Source organism: Miniopterus schreibersii, assembly GCF_964146895.1.
Source record: "Miniopterus schreibersii genome assembly, chromosome: 9".
NCBI classification, from domain to species: Eukaryota; Metazoa; Chordata; class Mammalia; order Chiroptera; family Miniopteridae; genus Miniopterus; species Miniopterus schreibersii.
Genome location: NC_138118.1, coordinates 9,172,079 through 9,184,879, shown reverse-complemented (window position 1 = coordinate 9,184,879; position 12,801 = coordinate 9,172,079). Strand labels below are relative to the sequence as shown.

At 44.3% G+C, this 12,801-nt stretch overlaps 1 protein-coding gene across 2 annotated transcripts in view; it reads right to left on the bottom strand.

The window, feature by feature from the left end:
- ZC3HAV1 (zinc finger CCCH-type containing, antiviral 1) overlaps positions 1–12,801 on the bottom strand; it is a 42,310-nt gene that overhangs the window by 4,613 nt on the left and 24,896 nt on the right. Inside the window, exons 6-12 of one of the 2 annotated variants that reach the window (XM_081147905.1) lie at positions 11,254–11,377; positions 8,742–8,916; positions 6,193–6,313; positions 5,127–5,229; positions 1,848–1,938; positions 945–1,075; positions 446–579 (exon numbers count right to left, since the gene is read on the bottom strand). In XM_081147905.1, coding sequence (XP_081004031.1) covers positions 446–579; positions 945–1,075; positions 1,848–1,938; positions 5,127–5,229; positions 6,193–6,313; positions 8,742–8,916; positions 11,254–11,377 — 879 coding nt within the window. Of the gene's footprint in view, positions 1–445; positions 580–944; positions 1,076–1,847; positions 1,939–4,476; positions 5,006–5,126; positions 5,230–6,192; positions 6,314–8,741; positions 8,917–11,253; positions 11,378–12,801 lie in introns of those variants that run through there. The other variant, XM_081147906.1, reaches the window with a different exon arrangement.

The window sequence follows — 12,801 nt, the reverse complement described above, 5'->3', positions numbered from 1 at the left end:
AGCATGGCCTGAGATGGAGAGGCCCCTTCTCCCACCCCTGACTAGAACCCATCCATGGCAACAGAGGCTACTTCGAGCGGCTTCGATGAGATGGACATAGGTCAGGAAGAGCCATAGCCAGACTGGTAGTAAAGGCAGGCAATGTAGCCAACAGGGGACTTGGTTTGCAAGCGTGTCTGAGATCAAAGAGTCTCAGAGAATTAAGATATTTCATGAAAAAGGGAATTTTCTCTTCCAAAACCAAAAGACAGGAACAGGACTAGGGTGCAGCAATCAAGTCCCAAGTCAATTTACCGCTCTGATGTGGGCAAGCTGATCTTCTCTCCATGACGGCAGAAGCTGGGACATTCTGGTTAATACAAACTTACCACATAACCTCGTAACAGAAGCAATGCAGGGCCTGAGTTATGCCCTCCAAGCCAGGTTTCTCTATTTCAGCACAAACCTTTTCCATATGTGGTTTCAGGAATCCCGTGCAAGATCCAGTCAAAATTATTCGCGCAGATAGAATCCACGTGGGCGCGGCGTGTTGCACAAAACAGCCACTTTTCGTTGACCCTTTTCATCCCGATTTTCTTCCTAATACAGGAAATGTGAAACTTAACACCGAGAACATTCCTCTCCCACTCCAGTTAATAACATTAATGCCAACTAGAGTCTAATTGTCTTAAAATTTCATTTCACCCGGGTTCAGAATGGAGCTACTGACATTAAGACAATAGCTGTAAAAAAATGTGATGAAAACTTTTAAGTGATAGACACATGAAATCACTGAATTGTAAAACCAAAGCTGAAAGCGAGAAGCTGGCGCTTACACAATGAAAGCCAGAGACTGAAGAAACTGCTGACTAGGAAAGAAACCAGTGACTATAAATCTTAAAGGAGAGACTTTAACTAATCCTTTTAAACTCTATGAAAAGAAACTTGATCCCATGGCCACCAACCTTTCAAAAGTCTTCAAGAGCTGTGCATTCTTGAGCTTCTTGATCTTTTCAATCTTGACGTTTTTCATGGTCGCTCTGAAATACTCACTTATTTGGGCATATTCCGAAGAAGAGTTATCCATCTCTAACAACTGAAAAAATTTTAAAAATATGAAAAAATGTGAAACAGGAGACATTTAAAGCATGCTGTGTCCACATGTGTGGCTCCCTATGCCGTGGAGCACCTTTGCCAGGCCTCTGGCAGCAGGTGGGACAAGCTGGCTTAGGTTTCCCCATCTGGCAGTTTACTCCAGTAATGCACCAGCTGGCACTGGGCCCATCTGTCCCGGCTGACACGGCTAACAAAGCATTATGCCTAAAGGTATGGGGAGGCCCCCGAGGTGCCTGATTTAGTCCGGTGACCCGGTGAGTTCCTTGCCTAAAGCCAGTGCAGGACGAGGCATCGAAGGTGCCCATTGCAGCCCAAGCAAAGCAGCCTGCACCCCAAGCTACACAACCAAGGAAGTCTTGCCCCAACGAGGCTAGGTGACATGGTGAGACCATTTGTGTGACTCTCCTCGAAACCAGCCTTTTAAACCTCCAAATAACGGAAAGTCGCTTTTACTCTCCGAGTTCCAGTTTTCTAACCCATAAAGGAAGCTACTAATATCTGTCTCTCAGGGTTGTCACAGGGTCTGCCCCAATGAGATCCTGTATGGCGGGACTCTGGAGACCACGAGGCTCCCAGCAGAGGGTAGTCCTTCCCCGGGAAAGGGACATCATCACCATTTAGCCACCTGCCTTTGAATATTGACCCAAAGGTTTAAAGAAGCGATTCTTTCATTCAAACAAATACACACATTTGTAACAAAGTGCCTTTCCCACCTTCAAACATTCACCCACCGAAAAGTAAAAACCAGGTACCTCATATCCATTCAGCGGGGTAGAGGGAAACTTCTTCTGGGGAAGAAATACCGAGACTGCAGGCTCTGTTGGGGTCTCCTCCGGCTGATGGCTACAAATAAGAGAGGAAGAATTCACTTGGCCCCCCGTCTCATCTGCCCAAGCACTTCCTGTCCTTAACTTCCAGCCACTAAGCAAAGGTTTCTCAGATAATTTTTTCTTCGTATTTTATTTCGGACTACACCCCTGCATATTTCTGCCACAGATGTATCGGCAATCGTGTCTTTTTTTAAAAATGCAGAAATTATTCCAACTTTGGTCAACTCATTAAATGTTATTTTCCCATTCATTTAAAATGTAAAAGCACTGTTTCTTTTTCATAGTTCTGCTCAACTTCCTGAAGTCCTAATGTGTTAGCATTAAGTGTGTCCTTCAGCTTCTTTGTCAAATGATAAACATTTAAGTATATTAAAAGTACAGGGGAAAGAATCCTGCTGCCTCTGAACTGTATTTCAGGGTAACCACACATGAGGAAATATTCTTTATAGACAATCACAGCTATGAGTTACAGAACTGCCAGAATGAGACAACACCATTTTGTAACCCCTCATGAAATAATGGATCTGAACAATGACCATCCACAGCTGCTAAAACCGTTAACCAGAAGGTCAGATGAAAATGTTACAATGGAGGGATCAGACCGAAATGACCAACCCACTCTCCCATCTCATCACTGAAAATGGGACAACCAGACTAAAGGGACATCTTCAGAACATGTGGCAGAAGGAGAGGCACCACTTACCTAGTGTTTTTTTTTTTTTTTTAAATATATCTCTATTGATTTCAGAGAGGAAAGGAAAGGGAGAGAGAGATAAAAGCATCAATGATGAGAGAGTCATTGATCAAGCCTGCAGCCCGGGCATGTGCCCTGACTGGGAATCGAACCCTGATCGCCTGGATCCCAGGTCGATGCTCAACCGCTGAGCCACGCCCGGCCGGGCATACCTAGTGTTCTTAATCAGAAAGGGAACCTGAATCTAATCAGCCCTCTAGAGCTAACCGTCAAGTCACAGAAATTACTCTCAAATAACCCCGTGAGGATACAATGGGCTATACAGCGGTGCCTTGGTTTTTGAACGTCTCCGTGGATGAACATTTCGGGTTACGAACGCCGTACACCAGGGAGGAAATGCTTCTGTTCTCGAACCCGCCTCGGAAGTCGAACATGCCCCGCGGCTCCCGCGGAGGGCAAGGTCCCGAGGCCCAGCCGTCGGCTGCGGATCCCTCGGTTTCTGAACTCAAACGGGCTTCCGGATGGATCCCATTCGGAAACCGAGGCATCGCTGCATTTTGAATTTGCGAGATTCTGTAGGACAAATCATCTCATTTCTTTCTTTTTCTGTTGTGGGTAACCCTCACCCGAGGATATTTTCCATTGCTTTTCAGAGAGAGTGGAAGGGAGTGAGAGAGAAACATCGATGTGAGAGACACATCAGTTGGTTGCCCCCACACACACATCCTGACCGGAGGGATGGGGATCGAACCTGCAACTCAGGTACGTGCCCTGGACTGGGAATCGAACCAGCAACCCTTCCGTGTGAGGGCCGATGCTCTAGTCACTGAGCCACACCGGCCAGGGCCTATCACCTAATTTCTTTTAAAAAATGGTCCGTGGCAAGGTGGCTCAGCTGGCTGGAGCGTCGTCCCAGACACCAAAAGGTTGCGGGTTCGATTCCTGGTCAGGGCACATGCCCAAGTTGCAGTTTCGATCCCTGCTCGGGGCGCATATGGGAGGCAACCGATAAGTGTTTCTCTCTCTCTCCTCCCCTTCCTCTCTCACTAAAATCAATAAAAACATATCCTCGGATAAGGATTTTCTCTACTTTAACTTTGAAATTTTCCATACTGATAAAGTTAAATTAAAAAATGCTTTAAGAGGGGAAAAAAAACTCTTTAAAGACACTTTAAAGAGTGTCTTAGCAGTTAAGCATCAACCTATGATCCTGGCGATCTCGGTTCAATTCCCGGTGAAGGCACATGCCAGGGTTGCGGGCTTGGTCCTCAGCTGGGGGTGTGCAGGAGGCACCCGATCAATGATTCTCTCTCATCACTGATGTTTCTATCTCTCTCTCCCTCTCCCTTCCTCTCTCTGAAATCAATAAAATATATATATTTTTAAAATTAATAAATAAATAAAGACACCCTTTGGTAAAATGTAGATTCTTTTGGAATGGGGGTGTGCAGGAAGCAGCAGATGGATGTTTTTCTCTCACATCGATGTTTCTCTCTCTCCTTCTCTCTCTAAAAATAAAAAATCTTCAACAACAGCAATAACAAAACAGTCGGGGCTGTTAACCTGGTCACTGGCAAGGTGTGACCCCGGGCTACTCAGGTTCTAAAGCAGAACTGGAACTGACTCCCACTCCGAAGGCCCTGGCATAGCTCAGTTCTTCCCATCCTTGGACTCCTGTGAAATGTTTTCCTTATTACACCATGTTCACCCTTTTACCAATTCCCTCTTTTGTGAAATTTCTTAATTCCTACAACCAAAAGAACCTAATCGGAACACCCTGATTTTGCACCTGCCTTGAAATCTGTTTTATATGATCACACATCACCCCGAAAAAAAAAATCCAACTCCAAAAATGTTCATGAATGTAGATTTTACTGAATTTCGTGAGCACACAGGAGAGAGTTACATTGGATCTACCACAGCAAAATTCCCTTTAAAAATCCCCTTCGTCAACTTTATCTTTCTCCAAATCCCCTTGCTCAGGCAGCTACCTCGACCCTTTTTTCTTTCCATTTCTTTTTCAGCCTCCCACCCTTTACAAATTCCCTCAGCAAAACTAAGGATACACACAAGAAACCACAGCAAAACAAAACTCGGCGCTTTTGACTGTTTCCTAGGCACACCCCATTAACCCAGCCATTCACAGATACAGAAACTGAGCCCCCCAAGAAACCACAGCAAAACAAAACTCGGCGCTTTTGATGGTTTCCTAGGCACACCCCATTAATCCAGCCATTCGGATACAGAAACTGAGCCCCAGAGCAGTCAAGAGATTGGCCCGAAGTCCCCTGCGAGTGAGAAGTAAAGGCAGATTCCTGCTCTAGAATTCTTCCCGTCACACTGTGCGGTCCACACGCACCTCACTCACGGGCAACGCAAAAGGGAACTGCAAGGGAACACGAACAGGAACATCTCAGGAAAGCAGGCTCCCGACTCAGGAGTGGCTCCGTGAGACCAGTGCGTGACCATCTGACACCCGCCAGCAAGCAGCGCCTCAGAACACTTACTCTGGCCCAGTCTTCACCTGCGCCACGTCCGGGGCAGACACAAACGCCGGCCTTCTGATGACGTCCTTTTGAGTCTTGGAAAATACGTTTGTCTGAATCATTCCTTTAGACAGAAGAATGATAAACAGGAATTAAGGATTAGATCTAGAAAATGATTTCTTGTTATTTTTCAGAGGCTAGTAACATAGCAAATATTCATATCTGACCTGTAGGTGTATGAATAGAGAAAAGCCTTTTGGGTGGAGATTGCTCATGATAGAAACTTGTGATCTTCACCGGCCTTTTTATATAAAAGACCCAGAAAACAAAGAGGCAAATGAACATTTAGCAATTAATCTAATCTTTAAATCAAAGTCAGATGGTCAAGAAGAAAGCAAGGGTAGCCAGATAATAAGACATCATCCATGGAAGCTGCCCCGAACCAGGCATTAATCATTATATGACATAATTATATATTTAGAAAGTTTTTTTCTACATCAAGTGTGAAATGTCATTTTCAATTCATGCACGTTGTAGACCTAAGTCCAGGCGAGAGCCAGAGTGATTGTTTTAAAAAGGAAATCATCATGTTTATTGCTAGTGACCACTTTGGAAAACAGTCTGGCAGTTTCTTCTAAATATACCATGCCTATGTGTTCCAGCAATCCCACTCCTTGGTATTTACCCAAGAGAAATGGTAATTTACATCCACACAGACTTGCAGTTGAATGTTGCCAGTAGCCACCCAAATATCCATCAAGAAGTGAGTGGATAAACAAACCATGATATATCCTGACAATGGAATATTATTCAGCAATGAAAAGGCCCCCATTTTACAGATGAGAGAACTGAGGCCTAGAGAGGCCAAGGACTGCTCCCAGGGTTACATAGCTACTGTGTGTCGGAGCCAAGCCTACAGAGCACGGGCTTCCTGATGACCACTGGCTTCCACGCCGCCTACTGCTGGTCTTGCTCAAAAGAACCCTGATCCTGGGAGACGCATGCACGTCCTCTCTGCTCCCATCCTGCATGTCCACCTCATGCCAGATTCCAGCGATGGGCACCACTGCTAAACACACACACTTACCTTGGAAACTCAGCTCAAAGTTCTCTGCACCCACTTGAAATGGCACAACACCCCTCGGACAGAAGAGGAAGAAAGACTCCAGGTATGAAGAGTCAACGCTTGAAGCTTGCTGCCTGCCTCCCTAATTAAAAAAAAAAAAAAAAAAAAGTAAAGACTTCATGGTAGGCTTTTAAGAATTCTCTACCATTGTATCTTATATAATCTTATTTTAGCCATGGGATTTAAAGAGGGATGTGTCTTGCCTCCCAAACTAGATCATAACGGCTCCCCTTTTGTAGTTTCCTCCATCCTGGGACCAGGAGAGAACAGTCTACCCTGTAGAAACTGTACGCTTGGTAGATGCCAGAAAAACATAGCTCTTTGCAATATCTTTTTTCACCTTCCGTAAAATATGACCCAAGCGTCCTGAACAACTCACACCCACCCCACAGGATGGACATCGTGTCCTCCCTGGCTAGTAAAATCCAACACTCTTGCATGAAGGAGACCCTGGTGGCTCTATCGGCCCATCACACAAGCAAGCAGTGAGAACTGTAGCAAAGGCAGGTAAGGCTCCAGTAGGTGTACTGCTGTGCAAAAGTCAATGACCTACCCCTTCTCCTCTGCGCTGAGCCACAGTAAGCAAAGAAAACTGAGTGAGCCTCCAGTCAGTCCCCAACACTGAAAAAGCACTGGGGCTACAATGAAAGGGAGGCAGAAAACCCTCAAAATATAAAGACGCAAATCTCTGGTCCCAAGACATTTATGAGGGGTCTGAACATCAGAATGAGTGGGTAAAGGGAAGTAGGTCAATTCTAGCGCGGGCAGGCTAGGCCACCATCCCACTGTCCCCATCTTGCGGCAGGGGGTGGCAGCTCAGAGGCAGACTGGATGTAAGCCCCTATTAGCAGGCACTATATTCTTCATTTCTCACTGGTTCTTTTTTATTGATTTTTAGAGAGAGAGAGAAACGGAGGGGGAGACAGAGATAGAAACAGCGATGAGGGAGAAACAGGATCAGCTGCCTCCTGCATGTTCCACACTGGGGGTCGAGCCTGCAACCGGGGAATGGCCCCCGACCAGGAATCAAACCGCGATCTCCTGGATCACAGGTCAGTGCTCAAATGCTGAGACACACCAGCCGGGCAGTTTATCTTTATTTTAACCAAAGCTAATGAACTTGACTGTAATTTCTATTTCCACAGGCACCTCACAGAATCACTCTTAAGAAACTGCACTTTGACAAAACTCATCACAGGAGTTTTCACACTGAGGTGCTCCAGACGCCAGTGCAGCAGACAGGAGACAAAGAGGGAGGAGGGGAACAAGACAGCAGGCCCTGAGCCCCTGTCTTATTTCCAAAGGGCAGCTCTGTTAGTCCCGTGTGCTCACTGAGGTTCTGGGAAAGACTGTCTGACAACCTGTGTGTCCCTGAGGCTAAGAGCTGTGCTAGGGTAATGACAATAGGACTCGGGTTAAGGACCTTACTGGCCACGGCACACACGGTCCCCTCTATGTGGCCCCATAGCATATGTTTTTCTCAGGCTCCACGAACAAAAAAAAGTGGTCCTTCTCCTGAGGAACCAGTGTGTTCCTCCCAAAGATAGAAGGATCCTGTAACAGCTTGTTTCTTTGCTTGCTTTGGCCACCAGGCTGCTCAGAGACAGATTCACGGCCCATTGATTTCTAACTATGTCCAGCCTTATGCTGGTGTTCCCATGTCCCTGCTTTGGCTTTGGCTTTATTTTAATCTGCTTTTTATTTTAATCTCTTTCTCATCACTCTGTTTTCCTTGGCTACTTAAGTGTGCTCCCTCCATCTCTCTCTCTCTCTCTTTTTAATCCTATGACTCAAAACAAGGTAGGGTCTCTAGACCAAAGCTCTGCTTCTCTAAACATCTATCCCCAATTAGCATGTCCCCATGTGGCTAAGCCTCAAATGCTCCAGGTCCAGTCTTTCAAGTCCCTCTGAATCCAGACTGGGAATCCTAGTGACCATCTGTACTAGTCTACATTTTTTAAAAATATGTTTTTATTGATTTTTTTGAGAGATGAATGGAGAGGGAGAGAGAGAAACATCGATCATCTCCCTTCTGCACGCCCCCCACCAGGGATCAAGCCTGAAACCTGGGCATGTGCCCTGACTGGGAATGAAACCGACCACCTTTTGGTGAGTGGGACAATGCTCACCCAACTGGGCCACACCAGCCAGGGCTGATTCAGTCTTCTAATTCTCCACTCTCACCTCTTTTCGGGCTAGAGGCAGTAATCTCCGTACATTTATGCACAAATACATAGAAAGCTATCTCAAGGTCCCACCCCAGGCCCCAACAGTGAGGATAGAGGGACATGCAGCTGACTCAAATCTCACTCGATTTCTTAAAAATAATTCATGTTTTTGTTTATAACTGCAACCACCAATACAGCTGTGTATAATGTAAAAAGCACAACTTCCTCGACCGCGTCCACTTCTCCATGGGTATCCATGGAGGCATCAAACATGTTGGTAACGGTTTTCCCCTGGAGTCGGCAAGTTTAAACTCAGGTGTCCACAGGAGGAACGGAACTCACCTTCTCCCCATACTGAACCCATCTGTGAGGTCCACTCCTCCAATACCAAATCCACTTTGTGGTGAAGAGAGAATTGTCTGGCATCGTGACAGAGGAAGGCGTGGAGATACGTCGGATGGGCATAAGACCGCAAGTCATTTTCTGGAAATTGATTTCTGAATTTCCGATAGTAAGGCTGACAGGGAAAAGTTTAAAGTTAACCAAAATGTTTCACTGCCCTCTGTTTTCTACAATCTGGTCTTCAAAAACAGAAGCACAGAATTAAAGTTTTAGAGCTGAAAGGGGCCTTCAGATTTTGATACATCTGAAGGTCTTACACGCAAAAAAAAAAACCAAAACACAGAGAGGCAATGTCACTTGCCTACCCCACCTACTTAATGGTATCACAAAATGTATTCTTTCCTCAAAAACTATCCCAAATAAAACTGTGCCCACAAAAAAAAGTTGGCTCCATGTTAGAAACTCATAGTAGGTCAGTTTTTTCAATTATAATTATTTACGTAACTGTTTATTTAATAGACCTTTTCGGGGACCCAGCAAAGCCAAAGTTATTTTCATAATATTAAGACATTATTTGCCTCTTTCACTTGCATGCTCACACATGCATAGAATTTTCAAGAGGCTACATCATGTGTGATTTCACAATGGATTTAAAAAATATAAAACAATGTCATTCTCAATGAATTATTTTTATTTTGTTTTAGAAAAGTTACTTCTAGTTATATATATCTACAGGTATAGTCATATGCATATAAATGTAAGGTTATATAAATACAGTTATATAAAGTGTTATTTATATTAACATGTAACGAGTTTAGTCTTTTTAAATGAATCAATAGCCTAGCTGGAGTGGCTCAGCGATTGAGCATCGACCTAGGATCCAGGAGATCGGGGTTCGATTCCCGGTCAGGGCACATGCCCAGGTTGCGGGCTCCATCCCCAGCAGGGGGCATGTAGGAGGCAGCCGATCAATGACTCTCTCATCACTGATGTTTCTATCTCTCCCCCTCCCTGAAATCAATAAAGACATATTTAAAAAGAAAATAAAAATCAATATTTAATTTTCCCCAGTTTGGGTTTTTATTATGATAAATATTGATAGCTATAATCCACATAAACAGAAGCTCTTTGGGATCCTCGATACATTTTAAGACTGTAGAGGGGCCCTGAGACCAAAATGTTTGAGAATTACTGCTCCAAGAGGCGCCTCCTTCATCAGTGGTTCTCAACCATGAATGGTTTTGTCCCCTGGGGGAGCATTTGACAATGTCTACAGACATGCTGGTTATCACAACTGACATCTAGTGGATAAAGGCCAGGAATGCTGCTAAACCAACCCCCTCCAAAAAATATAATAATAATTATCTGGCCCAAAAGTGAATAGTGCTAAGGTTAAGAAACCCTGCTTCAAATTTACCTAGGGGGAAAAGTCACCCAAAAACAAGAAAACAGCTGGTGCCTCCCTCTAGTGGCCACATGCAGCAACAGAATTTCTACCAAAAATTCTACTGCAAATACTAAACTTGCAGATGATGAAACGTGTGTAATTCCCCCCTCCAAAGAATTTCCCTTATTAAATTAGGATGCATCTTATGAATATGGTCATATGTGGTATCACCCATTTCAGCCCTTTCAGAAACAAAAATATCAGGTTCTAGGAGAGAGAAAACAGCAAACATAAAGGAAGTTACAAAACGCTAACGTTCACAAAAACTTCTGCATAGAACTATTATGAAATTGCTCAAATCAGCCTGGCCAGCGTGGCTCAGTGGTTGAGCATCAACCTATGATCCAGGAGGTCATGGTTCGATTTCCGGCCAAAAAAGATACATTAAAAAACAACAACAAACCTTTGGCTTAATTTCATATCTTTAGGACATGATTTGAGCAAATTTTTTAAAAAATATGTCTTTATTGATTTCAGAGAGAGTAACGGAGAGGGAGAGACATAGAAACATCAATGATGAGAGAGTCATTGATCAGCTGCCACCTGCACGCCCCCGACTGGGGATCGAGCCCACAACCCGGGCCTGTGCCCTGACCAGATATGGAACCTCGATCGCCTGGATCCTAGGTCGATGCTCAACTGCTGAGCCATGCTGGCCAGGCAAGCCAACGGCTCTTTTGAGGTAATCATTTAGTACTTTTAATAGTCCTATCATGAGCTGACAGAAATATAAACCGGCCTCTGCAGTGTGTTTATCTGCACAACACAATGACAAATATTAACTACACAAATAATTGTGTCACTGTATTTGCTTTGCGTGCAAAAGCAAATATTCTCAGAATCCCTAGGACTGTGCAGGCTCTGCGTGACTTCCAATGCACCCAGCCTTTTTCTTTTTTTTTCTTTTTGTTAAACTCAGCAGGCAGCTGCCGTTTTTATCTCAAACTTGAACAACCTGATCGGGATTCTGAAGGAAAATCATTTCTTCTTCCCATAAGCCTAGCACTATGCTTTCCTTTGAGGATGTTGTGGCTCTCACAAGCCAGAGTCCAGCCCCCAACTTACACTCGGACTTGGGGGTCACAGTAGGCCTTCTCAATACTGTCCATGGGCTGGAGGTCCGTCCAGGTGTTTGCTATGAACATCTGCCACCGGTAGGGCAGGTGGAAGTGAACTTTGTTGCAGTCTCCTGCAAAGACAGAGAGGAGGGCTGAGGGTGGGCTGAGGGGGTTCTAACCAAGTCAACCAAGTCCACTTCTGACCTTCCCATCAAGGCCTGCCTTTCCCACCTCCCAGACCTGCATGCGGGGCACATTCCATCCACACCTTTGCTCACGCTGGCTGCTGGCTGCATTGCCCCGTATCCGTATGTCCAGGTTGCTTTATTGCCCATGGAGACTCATCAGAAAACAAAAATTCCCCACTCCCCCAAAAGTCTCCTTACCCACATGAAAATCGGAGGTCATTATAAATTTAGTTTCCCTTTCTGTACCTCCCAAGTGGATGGGTATATGGAGACAAAATACAGGCCGCACCCCAACATAGGCCACTGCTCATCTTTCCTTGGAACTCTGGCCTATAATTTGCCTCTTCCAGAAAGATTTCCTCACACATCTCACTCTATTCTGATCTGACTTGTATTCTGGATTCCCTGAGCCAGCACTCAGTACCCAGGTTGTGCTTTTTTTTACTTGTATGTTTATTTTACGCAATAGTTCTGTTTTTCACAATTTTCATTAGGTTGTGTTTAAATATTATGTTATGTTTGGACATTTTGAAATGTCCAAAAGATGTGTGACTATTTTAAAACAAAAAGAGACAAGTTTAGACATCAAAGGGGAAACCCACAGAGTAGCACTGGCTGAGATTTGGCTGATTCGAAAGTATATAACCATTCATTATAGTTCATACCTCATACCCATTAGAATGGCTGCTATTTAAAAAACAAACAACAACAGAAAACAAGTGTTGCTGAGGGTGTTGAGAAACTGGAACCCTTTTGTATTGCTGGTAAAAAAAAAAAAAAAAAAGGTAAAATGCTGTAGCTACTGTGGAAAATGGTGTGGCAGCTCCTCAAAAAAATTAAACATCAAGTTACCATGTGACCCAGCAATTCTACTTCTGGGTATGTACCCAAGATAATTAAAAGCAGGGTCTCGAGCAGATACTTGCACACCCATGGTCATAGCAGCATTATTCCACAATAGCCAAAGGGTAGAAATAACCCTAGTATCCATCGATGGGTGGATAAACATGATGTGATATGTAAAGACAATAGAATATTATTCAGCCTTAAAAAAAATTTTTTGGCACATTCTACAACATGGATGAACCTTGAGGGCACTATGCTAGGTGAAATAAGCCAGTGTCACAAAAAGACAAATTCTGTGATTCCACTCATATGAGGGACCTAGATTAGTCCTATGCAGAGAAATACAAACTAGAATGATGGCTGCCAGGTGCTGAAAAGGGGGGGAAATGAGGAGTTTTTGTTTAATGGATACAGAGTTTAGTTTTGCAAGATGAAGTGTTCTGGAGATTGGTTGCCCAACAATAGGAATGTAATTAACACTAGTGAACTGTACACTTAAAATTATTACAATGGGGGGAAAA